Raw genomic sequence first — 21,300 nt, 5'->3', positions numbered from 1 at the left:
TATTAGAAATACAAATATTCACTCACCTTCTGGCTTGATATTGATGATCGTCGACTTTCGATAGTACTCTCTTCTTCTGATGCCTGTGAAAAAAAAATTTAAAAAATTAATTGAAAAATTTATATTTATAAATATCAAAGAAACATCGATTAAACGTACCGATTGAATAGAAACTTTTCTTTGTGGCGTTTCAGTTCCATCCTCGCATATCTGCGAATAATAAAGTAATTAAATTTATAGTTTAGTCGAGTAAATCAATACAAAAATTTGTATTGCCTATAATAATAATATACCGTTTCTTCTGTTCTACTGCTAACAGAACTTCTTCTGCTTTCTGATTTCAATTCCTCGATCTTAAATTATATTTTAAATTAATAATTATTTTATATTGAAATAGTAAAAAATTACACTCCCACTTCATACTAACCCGATTGATCGATTGTTTACGACTAATCTTTTTCTCTGGAGTCATTTCTCGGGACTAAAATCATATTAAAAATAATGTATAAGGTATTAATAATTATAAATCCCGCTGATGTAGTATGAATCTATTTTTTGATAGTAAATGTATTTAAAAAAATTTTATATTAATTTTTTATTTAATTCACGGTGATAAATTAATATTATAATAAATGTAATAACAATATAACAATTAAAAAATACAATGGTATTATAATATAATATGATTAATAATTAATATGATATAATAATTATAATAACAGATATTAGAATTACCTCCGACCTCTTATCCTCTGGTTCCTTCCGTTTAATTGCCTTTTTCTAAATTAAATTGAAATATTTATTATTAAACTCAAAACACTTAATTCAAAACAAAATTAATGTAAATTTATTATTAACCTTTTCAATGGTACTGGTTTCCTCGGAATCCATGATGGTTTCCTTTTGATCCTTAAATTACATATAAAAGTTTTATAAAAAGAAAAGTATCGTGATAAAAATTACATGCTAATTTGAACATGCAACAATATTAAACAAATAAATGTTATATTAAAAACCAAATGTAAGAGGGCAGTAAATATTACACATATGCAACACTAATTAAGGCTATAGCTTAACATGCATAAACTTGCGTTTCAGCTTGGCTGATTAAAAATACGGGTTGCATCTACGAAGCAGAAAACCAATAGATTTTTTAAAAAATTGAATTCCTACAATTCAATGCAGAACGAATGAAGCAACGTTACTGTAATAAATCAATAGCGAAAACAACGTCACTAATCGATTAAAAAACTAACAAAACATCGATGTTTTGAAATTAAAGCGATAAAAGTATTGTACGTCAAACAAGCTAGTATCATCTAATCAAACACCAAGAAATAAGTTCGATTCTCAGTTTGAACTCGTTATCTATTTATTGACTTAAATTGTAGCCACAAATTCCCTTTTTGACTCACCTAAAACAAATTAAATTATTTATTTCGTTAGATAGTTGATATAATTTTTCCCTTCATATTTAAAAAAATACATATTTTATAAATTCTTCCCTGTTACTTAAAGGTATATGTTTTCATTTCCAAAATATATAAATATATAAATAAATATATATATTAATAAATAAAAATGTTTTTTACATAATAAATCAATATATATATATATATTATAAATAAAGCATAATTTATTACTATTATCAATGTAATATATTATAAATTATCTTAATATAAAAGTTTGAATAAATATAATTATTAAGATGTATTAAAATTTAATAAAAAAATTTAAAACTTTTATTTCTCTATATACACTTTTATAATCATAATATAAAAATACCATAGTGCATTTGATATTATTCGAAAATATTAATGTAAAATTAAATGTAAAAATCTAAAATACATTATTTACTTTAGTTGCTTAACAAAATTTAGAAAATATTTTTTACTCTTTTCTTAAAATATTACATATTTTTCTTTTCCAAGGACTTCATACAATTACTAGAATATATATAAATTACCATTTGTTAACATTAAAAACTGTTACAATTATTATTAATAGTTGTACAATTATTATTAATACTATGTAAATATTAATAAATTCAGTATAATTGTACAATCATATTAAAAAAATTAGATAAAAAAATATTTTTAATTGTAGCTAAAAATGTGCGTATTTTAAATTTAGTATTCGTAAATATTTTGTTTTGTGTTAATATCGTCTTTTCAGACAATGACTTGTAAGCGTAATTTATAATTCAATCTATTAAAACGAGGAATTAAAAAAAACTTTTTATTTATTATATTATTCATAAAAATTTGTAAATCGGAGTTGATTTTATTGTTTTTGAACAGTTTCATCAATAAAACAAATATTTACTTTAAAATTTCTTAATGCAATTGTTAAAGTTTATTTTTTAAGCATAAGTTTGTTTTAAGCAGTAAATCACAAGCTTTTACTAAATAGCCAACATTCAAATATATCCAGGCATTTAATACCTCGGATTTATTTTCTACTTTAGTCTTTCCTTCTTTAATTTGTTTATGTTCTTCGGTTTTTTGTTCAATGTTCTCTATTATCTTACTTCCCTTTTCTATCGTTTTTTTTTCTTCTTCTTTCTCATTTTCTATTTCCCGTACCTTTTTATTATTTTTCTTTTTTTCATTTTTATTCTTTACTGTTTCATCCTCTTCCTTCGTTTCTTCATCTACTTCCATCTTTTCCTCTTTTTTCTATAGAATATATTGCGTATAAATACTAACTTTATTATTTTATTTTTCGAGCCATGAGAAGAAATGCTTTAAACTTATGCTTTATATTCGAAAATAAACGATTCAATTAAAAAAATCTCTTAATATTAGAACTTCAAATATTAATATTTTAAAATTAATTAAAATACTGTAAATTATATATTATACTAGTTGAATTAGATAAATATTACATTAGTATAATGTGTCATATAAAGACTATTAACAGTGCAAATTACAAAATTATATTTATAATATAAATTATTCTACAAAAAATAATTGTAGTATACAAAGGAATGCACAATAAAATTTTTTCATTACCTCAACTATGAGTTCCGCCGCAGATTCATCTTTTCCGTGCTCTGTGCTAAAAACAATTTTGTATCGTCCCGCTGATTCTTGTTTAGCAGAACTAATAAGTAGCCTAGCTTCCTTACCATCAAAGCTAGTGCTATAAGTTTCGGAGTTCTTAATCACCGTTGAATCTCTGTAAAATCATGAGAATAGTTTTTTTTTAAATAAAATAACCTCTGACTTTCGACGTTATAAAACAAGCATTTTACTTACTTATACCATGTCACTTTGATCTTTTTATCTGATTTTTGGAGTATTGATACGAATTCTGCTGTCTTCCCTTCTTCTACAGTCTTAAATAACAATAATAAATGTTTATAAAAATAAAATTAATTGCTATGGCTTATTACATATTACATTAAATGAAGGTTTAACTTTAATTACAAAATGAAATTGTTAACAAATATAATATTAATCGGATGGATTCTATTAAAGACAAAAGTATGCTTATATTCATACATCTGCTAGACTGTAAAAGAAAATAAATAAAATGAAAAATTAAAATAAAAACTAAAAAAATCCACTATAGTAAGCGAGTAATACATATATTTTTAAATTTTATAATTGTGAAAGAAAATCTTCGACTTTTTACTCATAAATTGAATAAATACATTCGTACTCACAATAGATTTAAGCGCAGATACAATTTTTGGGGTATCCGGTTCTTCGGGAATTTCTTGAATCTCCACAATTTGAGATGTTGCTTCGCCTTTTTCATTACGTGCCACAAGTTTATATTTGCCTCTGTCAGCTTGTGAAATCTGCTCAATTTCTAGTTTTACAGCAAACTCGCCCTCCTTAATTTTCTCCACGTGCAGACGATGTCTATCATCTTCCGTAACAACTTCTGATTCTTTGAACCAAGTGCATTCTGGTTGAAATTTCGAAAGCACCGTACACTCGACAATTACAGTTTTCTTTTTCACAATCTTGATGACCTTTGGTTTTTCTTTTATCACAGGAATAACTTAAGGGTAGAAGAAAATAGAATTAATATTTGATGAAATAACACTAAATCTTAATTTTATAATATTATTCAAATTCTCAATAATAACGTTTTTATTAAATATTTTTTGTTAATAATAATGTAAATGAATATATTTTGTAACAGGAGCTTATTAGTTTTAACTTTTAATTTCTGCTTACTTAAATTGGTACAATTAAAATATTAAAATATTTCACTAAATATATAATAAATAAAAATTTTTAAAAAGTCAAATTTAAAAAATAATTTACAATTATAAATACATCAAGAATTTTTTCATAATCACTCCAAAATTATCAAATAATCAACAGAGAATAAAATCAATAAATTTCTTTTCTACTTTTATAACACTTACTTTCGACATTTAATGTAAGATTTGCATTTAGCTCGCCCAATGAATTTTGAATATTGCATTTGTATAATCCCGAATCATCTGCACCAGGATCATTAAGAATCAGCTTGATATAATATATATCAGCTTCCTCTTCGACGATACTGAGTGAAATTTTCGATGATTCTTTAACGACTGTTCCAGCATGAGTCCAAACTATATTCGGTTTTGGTTTTGCTTTAACCTTGCAGTCCATGACAACGATTTTTCCTTTATCGTGAGACTGAATACGCGGTTTTTCGACAAAAGTTGGACCATCTCCATCTACTTCCGGCTCGGCTTCAATGTTAAGATTGAGATTTGCATTACTTTCGCCAAATTCATTTCTCACGTGGCAACGATAAGCACCACCATCTGGACCAGAAGGGTTCTAAAAAGTAAAATTATTAAGAAACTATTTAATATTTAATATTATAATTTAATAAAGAAAACAGAATATTTTCAAAAATATATAATAGTGATTTTTGATAAAAATGAAAAAAAATGAAATTTATTACACGTATATATAAAATACAATTTAATTATACCTTAAGCTCGAGCGTAAGCTCATAAATATCTTCATCAATATTTTGACAATCAAGACTAATTTTTGCTGATTTTTCGACGATGTTTGTACTTCGAAACCATATGACGTTCGGTTGAGGCTTAGCTCTGCACTTACACTTCATTGTTATAAGAGTGCCAGTTTCATTGGGTATGATGCGTGGTTTTTCGATAAATGATGGAGCGAAACCTGCTGGATCCTCTGCACCTTAAAAAATTTCCATTAATCTTTTCTGCTAATTTATTATTACGACTCATTAAGCGCATTGGTATGCTTTTTCTAAAATATATGCAAATCAATATAAATATAAAAAAAATATAATAATGCAAACTGTGGTGGAATGAATTAAATGGATAAATCGTGCGTTGATATAGAATGAAAACGAAATGAAGGTAAAGCATATTTTCTAGGGATACAAAAATGATTTATGAAAATGGCATGATAATATCGGCACCTTATTCATGAAAACAAAATACTGTCTACTAATTTAATAATTTTATACATAAAAATAAGCGACAGCTTTTTACAGTTCATGCAATTAATTTATCATACACGCACTGATTTCTAAAATTAGATACCTACGGCACAGGAAAACAAAAGAGTATTATGATTCAATTATGCAAGTTGCAGATCATGCGCATCCATATCAATGCATGCATACCATACAATTCAGAGTACATATTGAATCTTAAAAAATAGAAATAAAAATATAGAGACTGGCACGCGAGTGGTTGTTAGACTAACTTGCCTTGGAAATTCAAAGAGATATTGGCATTACTCTCGCCATAGTTGTTAAATGCATTGCAACAGTAGTTACCGCCATCTCCTTTAGTTGGATTTGATATTTCGAGAGTTAATAGATATGTGTCTTTTCCGGTCGATTTTCGAGACATTTTTATACGCTTAGTATCCGTAATAGGTTTCATTCCCTGGTACCAAGTGATTTCAGGCACTGGATGGGCCTCCAGTATACATTCCATTATTAAAACGTCGCCCTCTTGACGTATTGTTGGCTTCTTCGGAAAACGCGGTGGCTTGCCATCGGGAATTCTACGCGTCACAAATATCTCTAATTATTTAACACATTCATTTAACAATCCTTGTTGCGGATAAAATTCTATTGATATCCTGATAATGTCTTTTATTTATTAAGATATACTATGAAAAGTTCGTAATATATTAAAAATAATCAACACTTATCTGTAGGTCCATATTATTTGAAAACTAATAATTGTTTAGAAGTAAAAATACGAAATGCAATAACTGTTTAGTATAAAGTATAAATTTTGAAATCTCTTTTCAGATTTTTATACAAATCAAGATAAATAATTGAATTATGAGATTATAATTAATCTACCAAGAATTGACTTTTACTTATACTAATAATAATTAAAATGTTATAAACCAGAGAAATTTAAATATAATTTATAAAGTTATAGACCTATGAGATTTAAATACTTTTAATATTATTTCGAGATACTTGTATTTGTTTTTGAAAAAAAGATTGAAAATGAATGTGCAAATCAAATATATAAAATGTGAATCATCTATTGAAAGATAGACTCAAAAATAGAAGAATAAATAGTCAAGAAGAATATACATTGAGAGATCTGTCGAGAGAAAGAAGTGTGCATGCGAATTGAAAAGAGGATCAGATCGTACTTAAGCTTATCGCCACCCTCGAAGTTCAGGTTGATAGTGGACACACCCTGGCCGTGTTTATTTTTCGCAATGGCTTTGTATTCACCGCTGTCGATTTTTGCAACATTGTTAATTTGTAGTCTAGCCAAATGATAAAGCTTCTGGTCGAGCTCCATGAACATTTCATATTTCCCGCCTTCACTGAGTTCATCTGATCCATGATACCTGAGATTCATCATAATACATTTGTTTTTTGTTTTTCTTTGATTTATATTTTTTGTTTCTCAATAGTCTCCGGCAGCGCCCATATTGCATGCACCAAATATCTCTAAGATCGATTTTAGATAAATATTCTTTGTTGAAATGTAAATCCACTGTTTGATATTACTAGCTATTTCTTTCATGCATTTTCTACATTTCATCACTATTCTTTTAAAGCATTCGTTTCAAAATAACAATAAAAAGTAGAGATGTTTTAACTCGCGAAATTTTATTATACTTATTAAATAATTAATGTAAAAAATAAGTATAGTCTACAATGAATTCAAGCGTTCGAGAGGGGGTGTAAATTAAACATTCAAATGTATATTCATAAATTGAGTTGGAATTCGTATATTTATTGTGGTTTCTGAAAGATGTGTCAAGGATATAGAAGAAAATAAATATAAAAGAACCGTAGAGGTATAGTGGAGAGTTCCATGCTTCAGTTTTTGAAATGGTTTACGAAGGTAAAATCTTACCACTTGACACTAGGTTTGGGATCACCGGCTAACCGGCATTCGAAGGTTATAGTGTTTCCATCGTCTGACTGCCTGATGACTGGTCGTTCGGTAAATGTCGGTTTGACACCATCATCCGGTACTGGGGCCTCGTCGCCTGAATTTAAAAACAAACATCCAACCACTTTTTCGCGAAGGTTCCACTGAACTTAAAACACGATTTTGATTACGAAGGGCATTGTCGCAAAGAAAAGATTCGTGTAAAACGATGACGAAGAAAAGTGTCGATTTCTCAAAGAATGCCTTATTAAATATAGTACGTACGAGATCCCTAACATCATTCACACTTTTTATATTATACATTCAGTATTATTTACATTTTCCTCTATGTTTTTAATAAATGCTGTTTGCTAAAAACAAAACTATTAGTTTTCTTGTTTATGTACGTACCAAATTGTGCCAAGGTAATTCCGTCACGAATTGTTCTAAATTAGATAGCTCATGTGCGATAGAAAATTAATGAAATTAATTAAGTTTGTGAAATTTTGTTACTATTTATTTTAATGATAAAAAAATTTCACACTTCTGAACCATTAGAATTTTCAAACATTATTTCAATTTAAAAGTTTTGTGCGTTAACTACATTCTAAGCAAAATTCCAAACAATAATTATATATAAAATATTTTAATTTTCGGGAAATTAGACGAATCTATTGCATTATAATGGTATCAACTTTTGTTAAAATCATTGGTACAAACGTATGATTATAGTCTCACTGTTAACGTTCTTATTTACTCATAAAATTAAAAATAAACTAAAACAATTACTTTACGCGTATTAATACGTTAATTGTTAAATCGCTCAAATCTCACAAAAAAATCTATTTTGGCGTTGTACACATGAACTGCGGTTACGTAGTAATAGCTATTAAGTATTGCTCAATCTTTTGCTACGTGTAATTTTCGCCCTACAAATGAATCTTACATTGGTAAATTTAATACAGTTGGAGCAACGCTAAAAAAATCGTTGAGAAGTTATTGCTAAAGCTATGGGAGAGTAAAAAAAATGGATTGTTATCATTATTGCATCGTTTAGTACTACAGTTAATGAGTGCATGATGTAGCAATATCAGAGCCGCAACGACTTACTGAATTAATTAAATTATTTAACACTAGGTAATCTCCGCTTTCTTTAGCTATAATACAGCTGATTTTTCTCCCTGTATTTACTACTGATTAAACGATTGAAAATTTTATTTGCCTTTCAAAATAATTTACTTTCATATATTAATAGAAATACTTTTACAGTATATTAACTTTTTCTGAATCATTATGGAGACAATGCGATCTGTCTTCCGCAATCACGTACTTTAAGAATTCTATTTTTCTAATGTAATGTATAAATTTTAATAGTATTTCATTAATATTTTATAACTTGATATTTGCATTAAATAAATACATTTTTGAACTTTGAATATTATTATCCACTATTATTTTTAACCGATTTTATATTTCAATCAATATATTAATGAAACTTAATTTTTAAAAATCGTGTGAGTATAAACTGACAAATAGAATAAAAATAATGACAATAAAAATATAAAAAACTTCTAAGTCCTCTTACTAGAAATTATAAAGATGTATACTTATGTATAAGTTAAATAGCTGTAAAAATGATAAAGGCGAAAATTAAAAATTGGAAAAATGTTACATTCTTTAAAAAATTTTATGCAATTTAAAATAACATTTTTTAACTATATACCTGGCTATAATACGTGATGGCGATTATCCTAGTATAGTAAAATGTAAATGAAATGAAATTTATAAGAGTTAGATGTATATGCATATTATTGATATGATTTTATGTGCTTGACGACTTTGAATAAGCTATAGTATAATTGCATATAGTTACTTACTGTCAAAATTAAGAGAGATTGTAGCATTTGATTCACCGAGCTCATTTTTTGCTGTTACTTTGTATTTTCCAGCATCTTCAACAGTTACGTTTTTTATTTCCAAACTTGCAAAGTAGGAATGTCCATCTTTATCAACAGTAAGCTGAAAATAACAATTTGTATTTTTTCATTGAGAAATTTTGCACATATTTATAATTAAAATTAACAGGATATAAAAACCTTATGTCTTGGAGAATCCATTACTAAATCGCCATCATGAAACCACGACACTTTCGGAGTTGGATCAGCAGTTATCCGACATTCGAAAACAAGTTGTTTTCCATCATCCTCTTGTCTGATTGCGGGCTTTTTTGCAAAAGTCGGTGCGATCCCGTCGATTTGTCTATTAAACAAAAAAATTTTTGCGAAACCTTTCTGAATTTGAGTGTAAACGTATTATTTTATAGTATAAATCCTTGAATAATAAAAGAAATCATACATGCACACTCAGAAACAACTTAGCACATTGGAACTGTATCTTACTATTTTTGCATTTATTGTACAATTATACATTAAATACTATTAATTATATCAAAGTAATCTTATTGCGAAGCAATTTATAATAAAATGATTCAATCCTTCAAGTTCACAATTAAGAATAATATTTTATTAATGATAAAAAAATTCTGCCAAGTTTTCATTATAAAAAGATTACGTGACTTGAAAATTTTAGTTTTATTTTAGCAACCTGTTGAAATAATAATATTTTATAAGAGTGTTGAAATAAGAAGTCTATTATTTTTAATTAAAACAATATTTTATAAATTTTAATTTTAACTTCTTAATGGTTGTATATAATATATCAATCCTTGTAAATATTTTTGAAAATATATTTCACAAACGAAATTAAAATAGTTTTTCAATGCTACTTTTTTCCTTTTTGTTTATTTCTGACGAATATAAGCTCTAAAACATTACCTAATTTATATAAGATAATGTAATGAATAAAGAAATTGTTAATATATATGAAATTTAAATCATGTTTACGAAGTTTTCGCAGTCGGTGCATTACCTTCGATTTCAATATCACACATATAAATTTGTGAATATAATATAATTTAACTATTGAAATTTGTACAATTTTTACTAATAGCCACACTCACCGTCTATACACCGGCTCAGCCGCTAAAATCATAAATACAAAAGCATTACATGCTGCATAGCGAGCGATCACAAAATTCAGAAAAATATTAAAAAATTCATTGATGAAAGTTTAATATTTCGAATATTTTAGTACAATGAAAATTTGACTGCCTGATCCCAAATATATGAAATTATAATTATTGTATAGGATAATAAATATATGTTTCAGTATTACATACTATTCAAAAGTATAATTGACTGGAAAGAAAACAAATTCTTAAAGTTTAAATTACAATAATTTGTAATATAAAAAATTTAACAAAATCTTAATGTCAAGCAAATTTTCATGATATTAACATTATTTATTTTATATTTTATTAGGGAACTACTTTATAAGTATAACGATAAAATATAAAATTAATAACAACTCCAAATATTTTAATTTTTCATAAATAAAGTAAGTTATAAAAAAAGTAAAATTATAATTCGAAGTTTATTTTTATTTATTTTTATGTGGTATTCACAATTTAAATTATGAATAAGAACTAATCAAGAAATTTCTAATATATAATTTTATATAAAAAGGAATCTCTCGTTAAAGTTTAAGAAGATAATAAATAAAAATTAAAAATCGGCTTCTTTGTTAAAAAATCTAATATTTATATTACACATTAAAAAAATAATTATAAATTTTTATATACATTTGTAATACGTAATTTAGTATTAAAAATAAGTTTAAATTTACTTGGTTTTTAATTTACCTTCATTAATAAATTAAAGTAATAAGTTAATGTTAAATTATTATTGTATATGCCCTTAATATATAATAAACTATTTTTAATATATCCAATTGCATTTCTTACAAAGCAGTTTTGTATAAGGCAGTAGGCGTATGCAATACAAAGCAAAAGACAAAAAAACTCTTTCCAGACTATACCGCAATACCACTTACTTTTCTCTAGGTTCATCCACAGCTGGAAAACATAACCGATGTTAATATGGATTGTTTATATATGAATAAATACCTATTGCGTTAAATACAATATTATGTATGGAGTTATAAAAATTTGTTGAGGCTATGTTATATATGGAGGTAGAGTTATACATTATTCTCCTGGTACATGAAAAGCAAAATTTGGTCTAATGTTTAACAATCAATAACACTATCATTAATATTAATATTACCAATCATTAACAATTGGAAACCGCGATTACACTTGTACGATATTCTTAAATGAGTATAAGAGCTTGCCTAGAAGTTGATTGCTATAATTGATTTTCATGTACCAAATAATATAGCAAGTATAGGTAGATAATTTGAGAAAGAAAAATAGCTCTTAGTAATTAGAATTTTAAATACTCGGACTCACGGCTAAAATTAAGATTAATAGAAGCTGCAACTTCGCCCATCTTGTTCTTGGCTTTAACCTTGTAAAGGCCAGCATCTGTCTCAATAACGTCATCAAGCTCGAGTACTACAAGGAAGCTATTGGTATCAATGCTCTGTATCTTGAAACTCGTTCTGTCATCTTCAGCAAGCTGGATCTCGCCACGGAACCAAGCGATCTCCGGCTTAGGGGCACTAACTAATTGACACTCAAATATGAGTTTATTGCCATCGTCTTCCTGTCTCAACTGAGGCTTTTGGGTGAAGCTCGGGGCAAAGTCATCTGCGACCCCCATGCTTGAGACCGGCCTATATGTTGTCCTACGTCGGGACGCGAGGGTTGCCGACGGGGGGTGAATTCACCCCCACCCCTCTCTCTTACTGCCGTCGAACTCGCGATATTCGCGTCAACGTATAAGCCTTCGCCTTCGTTGCACTTATTCCCACGTTGCGTTATTTTCTGAACTCACAAAGCGTCTTCACCAACATCAACTCTGGCCTGCAAAATCAAGAGAAGCTTCAACTACTTGGAACTCGCTTGTTCGCCACTTTATTATCAAGCCGCCGCTCTTGTTCATTGCACCAGACAATACGCCAAGAACAATCGAAATTTGAAATCTTTATTGTTATTACACTTTCTTTCATATATATCAAAATGGCAGTTCATTGCCATTATACTATTTGTCATCATCCATTTTTAAATACTTTCTTCGCTCAATCACATTCAAGATAGATAGTATACAAAGTTCTTAATGAGATTTATAGGCGATCACTTAGCGCTCTGTATTTAATTATAAAGTATAGTTTACGAATTTTTCTAAGGATAAATCAAGTATTACTCTAGTAATTAAAGCAATAATCTAAACCAACGTAAAAAATACTTCAACTCAATTGAGTGACGTGTGGAGGAGGGAAGAATGATCATTATCTTAAACTATCACTTATTAACAACACAATAATTTTTTACCACAACATTTAATTGCAACAACAGATAGGTATAATTAAGAAATTATTGAAAACATTGTCCTGGAAAATAATTCGCCTCATGCGAGTAAGGAAACGAGCCAAATATTACACAATAAAACTATCAAATGTCTTGCATTACGCCTATTTGATATAATGCCAACATAAACTATTTACCGCCACGAATATTTAGAAAAAAAGGCTGTGCTGTCTTAAAAGCCAAACCCAATTGATTATTGGGCAATTATTGATTGATTATTGGTGATTAAATAATACTTTCAAAAACTAAAAGCGTTAATTCTCAGAAGTTTATTAGGCAATATCTTCATTCATGGTATTGAAATTCAAAATTTTCATTAACCAGAATATCTGTAAATGACACTCTTTAATCAAACTGTATTTTTATATCAAATTAAAAAACTTTCAAATTATTTTAATGTTGCAGTAGACATCACATAAATACATTTAAAAATCTTTTAATTTATTTATCAATACTCATTTATATTTTCTAAATGTCTACAAACTCAAATTTTAGTTCAATATTTATAAAATCATTTTCAATGAATTGTATTAACATATTCGTTCACAATAATAACAAATTTCATTAAGTTAAATTGTAAATTGTTACATTATATTGAATTAAGTAGAATTTAATTAAAAATAATTTTTAATGAAAAAATAGTCTTCCACGTCTGGGGTAAGTTTAAAAAATTAAGAAATTTGAATCATTTTTATACAAAAATATTACTATTTTTTTAAAGTTCTATTAATTATTAATTTAGCATATCTTAAAATTTTAATTTCAAATAAATTAATTTTCTAGTTTCTATAAATATTCTATATATTGGTTTTTATATTAATTTAAATATTTAATATATTATTAAATTATAACTGAATTATACTACATATATAAATATTATACATTGCAATATATCGTAGTTTTAAGAAATGCAATTATATGTAACTTCATATTTTACTTTTTTAATTTCACATAACTGTGATACTAATTTGTGTATTGAGACTGACTATCGAATTATATTTCATAATATTTATAATTTTAATTTACCTATAACAACTATAAATTTGAATAAAACACATATCTGCCAAATATTTAAACGAAACAAACCAAAAATATGATAATGATAACAACAGTATAATTGTTTATAAATAATATATTAATTTTATAACCTCATTGTCAAGAGAATATATTTTTATATTTATTATAAATTTTTCTATAAATATAAATTTTTTTCAATACACTTTATTTTCAATATTTTCAATATTTTCAATTAATTTTAAATTAATGTATTATTATATTACAAATATCGATCAGTTATAAGAAATGTGTATTATTGAAATGTGTATTATTAAAAGATTAATTGTATATAAAATATGAATATATCCTGTTTTTCTGCACTAAAAAACGAATAATTTTATTTCATAGGATGTATATAAATAAATATAAATTTTATCATTGTAAAAATACATTTTATAAATATAAAAATGGATATCTTAAGATCATATATGAACATAATATTTCTAATAATTAATTTAGAAAATTAATCAAAAGATTTATTATAAAATAGTATTATAAAACTGATTGTTAGTTGATTACAATATACTTTTAAAGCAAACTATTTTAACTGAAAAATTTTAATAAAAAACTATAAACAATTATTAATTATTTTAATAAATATAAGCAATGATTGAAATTATTAAAATATATTATACAAAAAATACATAACATTTAATAATAATTATGAACACTTATAAATAAATACATACTAAAATTTAAATAAAGTAATATATTCGTATGATTGTATTTATTGGCATTGTTTTTGTATTCCATTCTTAACATATACAATTTTGTACAATTCTTAGTAAATTCTTAGAAAATCGTAAAGTGATAATTTAATCATTTTTGGAACATTTTAAAGTAAATGTGAGTAATTTTCTCATATCAAATTTTGTATTAAGTACAAAAAAATGATAACAAATAAAACATTATCTTAAACAATAATTCGATGAGAATCCAAAGTAAATTATTTTGTTCTTATTTAGCTATATTATTAAAAATAATATATAAATATAAAAAATATAAAAATAATTTTAAAAAATCAAAATAAAAACATTTAACTAAAAACATGTTAAATACGTGTCAGAGAAAATTTAATTATTTTCAAAAACAAAAAGTACATTAAGAACAAATTTAAGTAATTCCATCGATTAAAGTTTAAGCTTTTTGAAACGATTTTCAAATTTCTACAAAAATATTATAATAAATATTAATAAATTTGTCACAGTACAGAAGCTATTTTCATTAATATTGCGACAAAGTATTACTTATCTTTTGTCAACATTAACAAATATTTTGTAACAAAAACTTAACATCATATCATTTTATATATCATATCGGACTCTTATTTTTATTAATAAACTTGCTTATCGTTAATTATCGTTAATAAAATATTATTCAGCACTGATAGTATCTTCTGTATTTTGTATTAAACAAAAATTAACTTCACAACAAATTTTTTTAATGATGCTTTTATTTTAAGAATAATAATTAAAGTTTACATGATATTTTTTTAAATATGATTCTGCAAATTCTTTAAATAATTAATTTTATAGTAATATGCTTTGAATTACTTTTCACATAATATTACAGTAGTGTATATGATTTTACTATGTTATATAAATATCTTTTAACAATTGACTTAATTTTTTTAATAAAGTAATAGAAAGTAAGCTTATTTACAATTTTCAGAATTGAATACAAAACTTTATTAAAAGGTACGCAAAGTTTGTCACCGTGCCAAATACAATGTAAAAAACGAATTACGCAATTTAAAAGTTTATTATCATTCTTTGTTGTATAAAATATATTTTGTAAAATAGTTTTATTTTTTCTTATCAGATTAAAATAAAAAAACTCATAGAAATATTTAAGTGATAAATGAAATGGCACTAGAAAATTGTGAGTATTTACATATTGATCGACTAAAAATATAGCTTTTCCATTTTTTTATATAGGCTAAAATTTGAATAAAACAATTTTGCATTTTCGAATAATACCTTAAATGAGCAGTCATTTTTAAACAATTTTTTTTTAAACACTTTAATAAATTAATATTAATATTAAATAAAAGAAATTAATAATTGTGTTATTTATAATTAATTTAATTGATAATATACAATAAATGGACAGTATATTTAACAAATATTAAATAAATATGAATTTAAAACATCTATTTAAACAAGTTCCCTTTTAATAAAATTTAATGGAAAAAACTAATATTTGACTGAACAAAAATAAAATTTTAAAGTTTTTTATATTACTTTAAACTTAAAAATAAAAGATATAAATTTATTTATAATATTAAAAAAAATTAACAATAATAAATAAGTATAAATCTATGATCTATTTTTAAATAATAATTAAAAATCTAACACTGAACTAAAACAAATTGAATTTATAATTCGATAAATGTATGATTCTTTAAATCTTCAGCTTTATTAAATTTAGTTTCAATGAACAATTTCTAAGTACTAGAATTATAACAATGAATAGAAATATCGGAATCGAATATGTACCCAATCAATACACGCACGTATACACATACGTCAACACCTACACACATATAAGTTTCAATAAAAACATAATAAAAGCTGTATATTTTAAAATATACCTGTAATAATTAATGTGCAATATGACTGAATATGTTTTAAGTATAATTTTAGATACTGCAATTGGATAAATGTTTTGATTAATATTAAATTTTAAAATCAATATTATTGTATTAATGATATGAAATTAATAGACATATAATTTTTGAATGACAGTTTTTATATTTCATTTTCTAAATCGTAAAAATTCACATGGATAAAATAAGGATATTATTCTGTATCTCTTTGAATCTATTTAATTTTTACATTTTCAGCAATGACTTTGTTTATATAAATTCAAATTTATACCTCCAATATTTGCTTTTGTACGAAAAAACTCTTGATTTATATTTATGAAATTTGACACTATTAGTCATAATGAATAATAAGCATATAAGGCTATCTAATAAATAATAGGTTCGATAAAACAAAAATAACTAGTGTGTACATTTAAAGTATTTCTTTTTGCTTGTTTTCGTTTCTGAAAAATTAATATTCTGACATTAACTTTAGAATCTATTAAATTTTAAATCTGAGTTCTTTCCAATATTCTTGGAACATATTGCATACCAATGTAAATAATAGTTTGGAAGATTGGATATTACGATGGAACTACAAGCCATACGATATTGTCATAAAAAATTACAGAATGAAGAATTATTGCACAGCAGGTTAATAGCATGCATTTTGCATAAGTACTGCTTAATCTCATTTTTTTTTCTTTTCTATTTTACTTTGTAGTAGTCTCGCGTAGCATCGATATTATACGTCGCTTATTATAGTACAAAATCACTTGTGCTGTTTCTGCCGACATTTATTTTTATCCATGCTATTCTTGTCACGAATGCGGCTGGCGCCAAAACTATAAGAATTTCGAGACTAGAAAAAGAATAAGTAATAGGAAATTAAAAAAAAAAGAAAGAAGCACAAATTTACACTATACGTTATATGGTAAGAGTATATTGAAAAAAGGAATTATAGAAAAAATAATATTAATACTAGGTTTACATCAACGATTCATTTACTTTTGGCAAACATTTAATTTAAAAAGAAAACATCGCCGACTCAGACTGAAACTATTATCCAATATTATTAAATCATATAAAATAATATTTGTTAAGAAGTATTAATACTAAACAATATTATGCTTAAACATGCTGATATACAAAAAAAAAAAATAAAAAAAATAGTAAAAAAAATAATTTAAATAAATGTACATAATATTATAAAAGAACGAAAATATATTACAATTTTTATCCATATTTTGTTTCAAATACAAATAAATTATTCAATAAGACAATAATGGAAATGCTAGCCTATTCTAAGTACTTAGATTACTTTATATTGAAGAACAAAATCGTATTGTATTTATAAATGAAAACAATTTTTGCATAAACAATATATTTATAATGAGCTATCTAACATTATTTTAACAAATATTATATTTAAATAAACATGATAAATCACAAAAAATATGGTCATGTGAACTCAATTTCTAAAATAGTTACTTAATATTGTTTATAACTAAGAATCATGATTACGAAATGAGACTTATTTACCACTCCTAGCATTAATACCACTCAAGCATTAATCTTTCAAAGTAAAGTTTTTGCATTCTAAGACTTTTATTACAATTTTATTTTCTTACGGAAGTCATTTAAAAAGAAAATTTAAAAAAACATTAGAGAAGTGGTCCTTTCGTATGTAATAAGTCCACAATATTGAACATTTGAACTCTATCATCAAATATTAAAAAAACGTAAGCACACAGAACTTACGTATACGATTCTGATGGTGAAACCCGTACGAAAGTTTCAAGTCTCACTCTCACCTTCCCTTCCCCCCTCTCTCACTCACTCACTCACACCTTCTCTTCCTCTCTTTTTCATATATATTTTTAAATGAGCAGACACTCTTGTACACGAAAAAATGTGAGAAAAGACCGCGTCGCAATTTTCGGCAATAAGCCCACGCATCAATGATAGATGATACGATCGAAAGAAGGAGAAGGAGAAAAAAAGAGTATGCTTTAAGTAGAGAAGGGGATGAGAAACATAAGGGGGCGACACACGAAGAGTAAAAGCTCTCTTCTCCTCGTGTTACATTCTCTAAAAATAAATGTACAAGGAGCCCAGTTACCTACATCGCCCCTTCTACAAATCTCCATCTCTTAATTCGCACGCCTCAACTCTGGTGCATTTTTCTTTTTTTCATTTGGTTCAAAGAGTACAGAAATTACTTAAACAAGTGAACATTAATCAAAATTCGAATATAAGAAAATACTGTCTGATACGCAACGCGGTATAAATGCTGTCCAAGAGGAGCAACGCACTAAAAAATTGATTGGGTTAATAATAAGCTCACTTATAAATATGTTAATACATCTCTGCATATACATTACATTTACATATATATAAATATATTATTAATCATAGTTAATCCATTAAGTTGTATCGTGATATACATAATCTCTTAAACCCAAACTACCTAGGTCGATATATTAAAAATAACCACAGAAATGAGAATGATATTAATTTTGTCCTAATCACGCTCTCACATCTCCTTTTTACTTTTGAATAAAGTCTCTTATTCTCTCACTCCCTCTTTTCCTTTTATCCACCCTTCCACCCTCTCTCTTTCTATCTCACGTGCGCTATACATGCGTATACATAGACTTACTTGATATGTCGAGAAAATCTTTTCAAATAATGCGATTCTCTTCTTTAGCAAATATCCACGTGTTTTCCTTTTCGTGATTTTTCGCAAACACACGTCGTTTAAAAAATACTCGTTTAAATAAAAATAAGAGAAATTCGTAAATTCGATTCGTTGTCTATTAAGTGTTCGTTGTTAGTTGCGTCCTTACGTCCTTGTCACTATTAGCACTTTTTATTTCACTTTCAAATAATTTTCAAATTATTTCCAGCTCTTGTTACCACTTTGTTTTACTCTACTGCTTTCGCACCTTTTTCTTGCGTATTCTCCTTTTTTCACACTTTTGTCGGCTATCCCTGTTGCCGGGGCCCCGCGCGTCAACTAACCAGGCTAAATATCTGTCTCAATCTCAAAAACTGTACCACCACAAGCTACCACCTCCATTTCCTCCTACCATTACTGTTACCGATCATTTCACTCCCTCTTTCTATATCTCTTCCTCTCTCTCTCTCTCCTTCTATCCCCCACCCCACACTGCCACCCCCTCTTTCTAACCTTCCATGTACCCTCGCCCACTATCTTTCTTATTCTGTTTCTTTAATCAAGTTCTCTGTTTCTTCATTTAATTTCTTCTCGTACTCTTTTATCTAATATTCTCTCCCTCCATTTCTCTCTCTCTCTCTCTCTCTCTCTCGCTCTCTGTCTTGATAATTCTATCATTTCTCAAAGTCTATAATTCAATAAAAATGACAATAAGGAATAAGCGCTTTAAATAGTCGGTTATTATTGCATATCATTTGTTATTTTTTGAATATTAATTTACTCTGCTTTTGTTCTTAAAAAAATAATAAATATGTGAAATATTTAAAGTATTAGTAACGATACTTTATATACCGTCAGACTGATTAAAATTGAATTATAATTATAAAAGTTATCATAAATGTACCAATTAGAGCATTCTTACACATGTAAATATCATCTACCATGGAATATATCATAATTTGGCGAAACATAATTAATATAAATCATTCAATTGAAATTACTAAAAGCAGCAGTTTATACTACAGAATGAATTATAAAAAATTTCAAATATGTTGATGTTAAGGTTGTTATGCTGATGTACAATAAAATTGGGAAATTAATAATTTTATTGATTTAATTGTCTTATAATTGTGCTCTATTCACGCATAAAATTACGTGAAAAATAAAATTATTTTGGAAGATAAGAAAAGCATATGCATGGGACATTAATAAACATAGTGGGATGTTAATAGATAATTGAATGAGCCAAGCTTTTAAAATAGTTAAGCTGATCATTGGGAAAGTATCATGTATTTAAGGAATAAAAAATTATAATTGATAGTCATAATAAACAGGCACATTCAATTAATGAATCAATGATTAATTCCTCCTAATTAACGACTTCGATATGAATCTTAATGCAAAGCTCAAGCAGCGTTCGTTGCAAGGTTAATTATAAAAAAAGCAGATTAGGATCATTCTCAAACAAAACACAATTATATCATATAGCGATTTTCGTAAGCATATGATTATCTTTTTACTCTTTCAAGAATGTATATTTTTTAAAACAAAGCTCCCTCACTTATACACTTGCTATTCCGTGCAAGCTAACAGAATTATGGCAAAATCAAGAAGCGACAACAAGAACCGGCATTCCGGCCTAAAATGGGGTCGATCAATTAAATCATCGGCGAAGAATAATAATGGAATGCAAACATCGACCGATGATCATCATTGCTCATACTAAAGGAGTTTCGAGCTTTTGCCAGTACGAACTTGGATTTGGTCAGCCGAACGATTTCTAAATATATCCAACCCTCGTCATTCTGATCTATCTTTACCTGGTGAAGGAATTCATATATCTCTGCGAGCGTAAAACCATAGTCATTATGTGATAAATGCAATAAAAATGATGATTTCGTCACAGAATTCGTCGTTCACAAAAATTGACATGTCTCTTGCCATTTGCCGCTCTCTTGACTCTCAGCATTCTATGATCAATTTAAACTTTGTAAATTAATACCTCAAGTTTAAATGTCTTCATTTAACTGACTTACTAACAATATCTAAGACTTTAAAAATGGGGACGTATAATAAATTATTATTATTACCGTTGCTAATATAGTTATTGTAGTAAAAATATAAAGTTATTTAATATAATATATATTTTACCAGTTTATAAATATTTGCAGAATTAAATTTTAATAATCTATTAAATTTGAGAACTATACATTAAGAATATG

At 26.3% G+C, this 21,300-nt stretch overlaps 1 protein-coding gene across 1 annotated transcript; it reads right to left on the bottom strand.

Annotated features, from left to right (window-relative positions):
- Positions 1-149: 149 nt before the first annotated feature.
- Positions 150-19,473, bottom strand: LOC105366492 (muscle M-line assembly protein unc-89-like). Its single transcript, XM_011504950.1, has 18 exons — positions 19,061-19,473; positions 11,736-12,251; positions 11,318-11,339; positions 9,463-9,625; positions 9,244-9,385; positions 7,349-7,484; positions 6,630-6,833; positions 5,716-6,017; positions 4,951-5,168; positions 4,388-4,793; positions 3,671-4,014; positions 3,261-3,340; positions 3,015-3,180; positions 859-909; positions 736-780; positions 428-481; positions 262-353; positions 150-210 (listed from the first exon to the last, which is right to left on the bottom strand). The coding sequence occupies exons 2-18, from the start codon at positions 12,046-12,048 to the stop codon at positions 150-152; spliced, it is 2,799 nt and encodes a 932-aa protein (XP_011503252.1). The 5' UTR covers positions 12,049-12,251; positions 19,061-19,473.
- Positions 19,474-21,300: the final 1,827 nt, after the last annotated feature.

This window comes from Ceratosolen solmsi, unplaced genomic scaffold (assembly GCF_000503995.2).
Source record: "Ceratosolen solmsi marchali unplaced genomic scaffold, CerSol_1.0 scaffold4, whole genome shotgun sequence".
NCBI lineage: Eukaryota > Metazoa > Arthropoda > Insecta > Hymenoptera > Agaonidae > Ceratosolen > Ceratosolen solmsi.
Note: the sequence above shows the minus strand (reverse complement) of the source record. Positions and strands in the feature narration are given on the sequence as shown.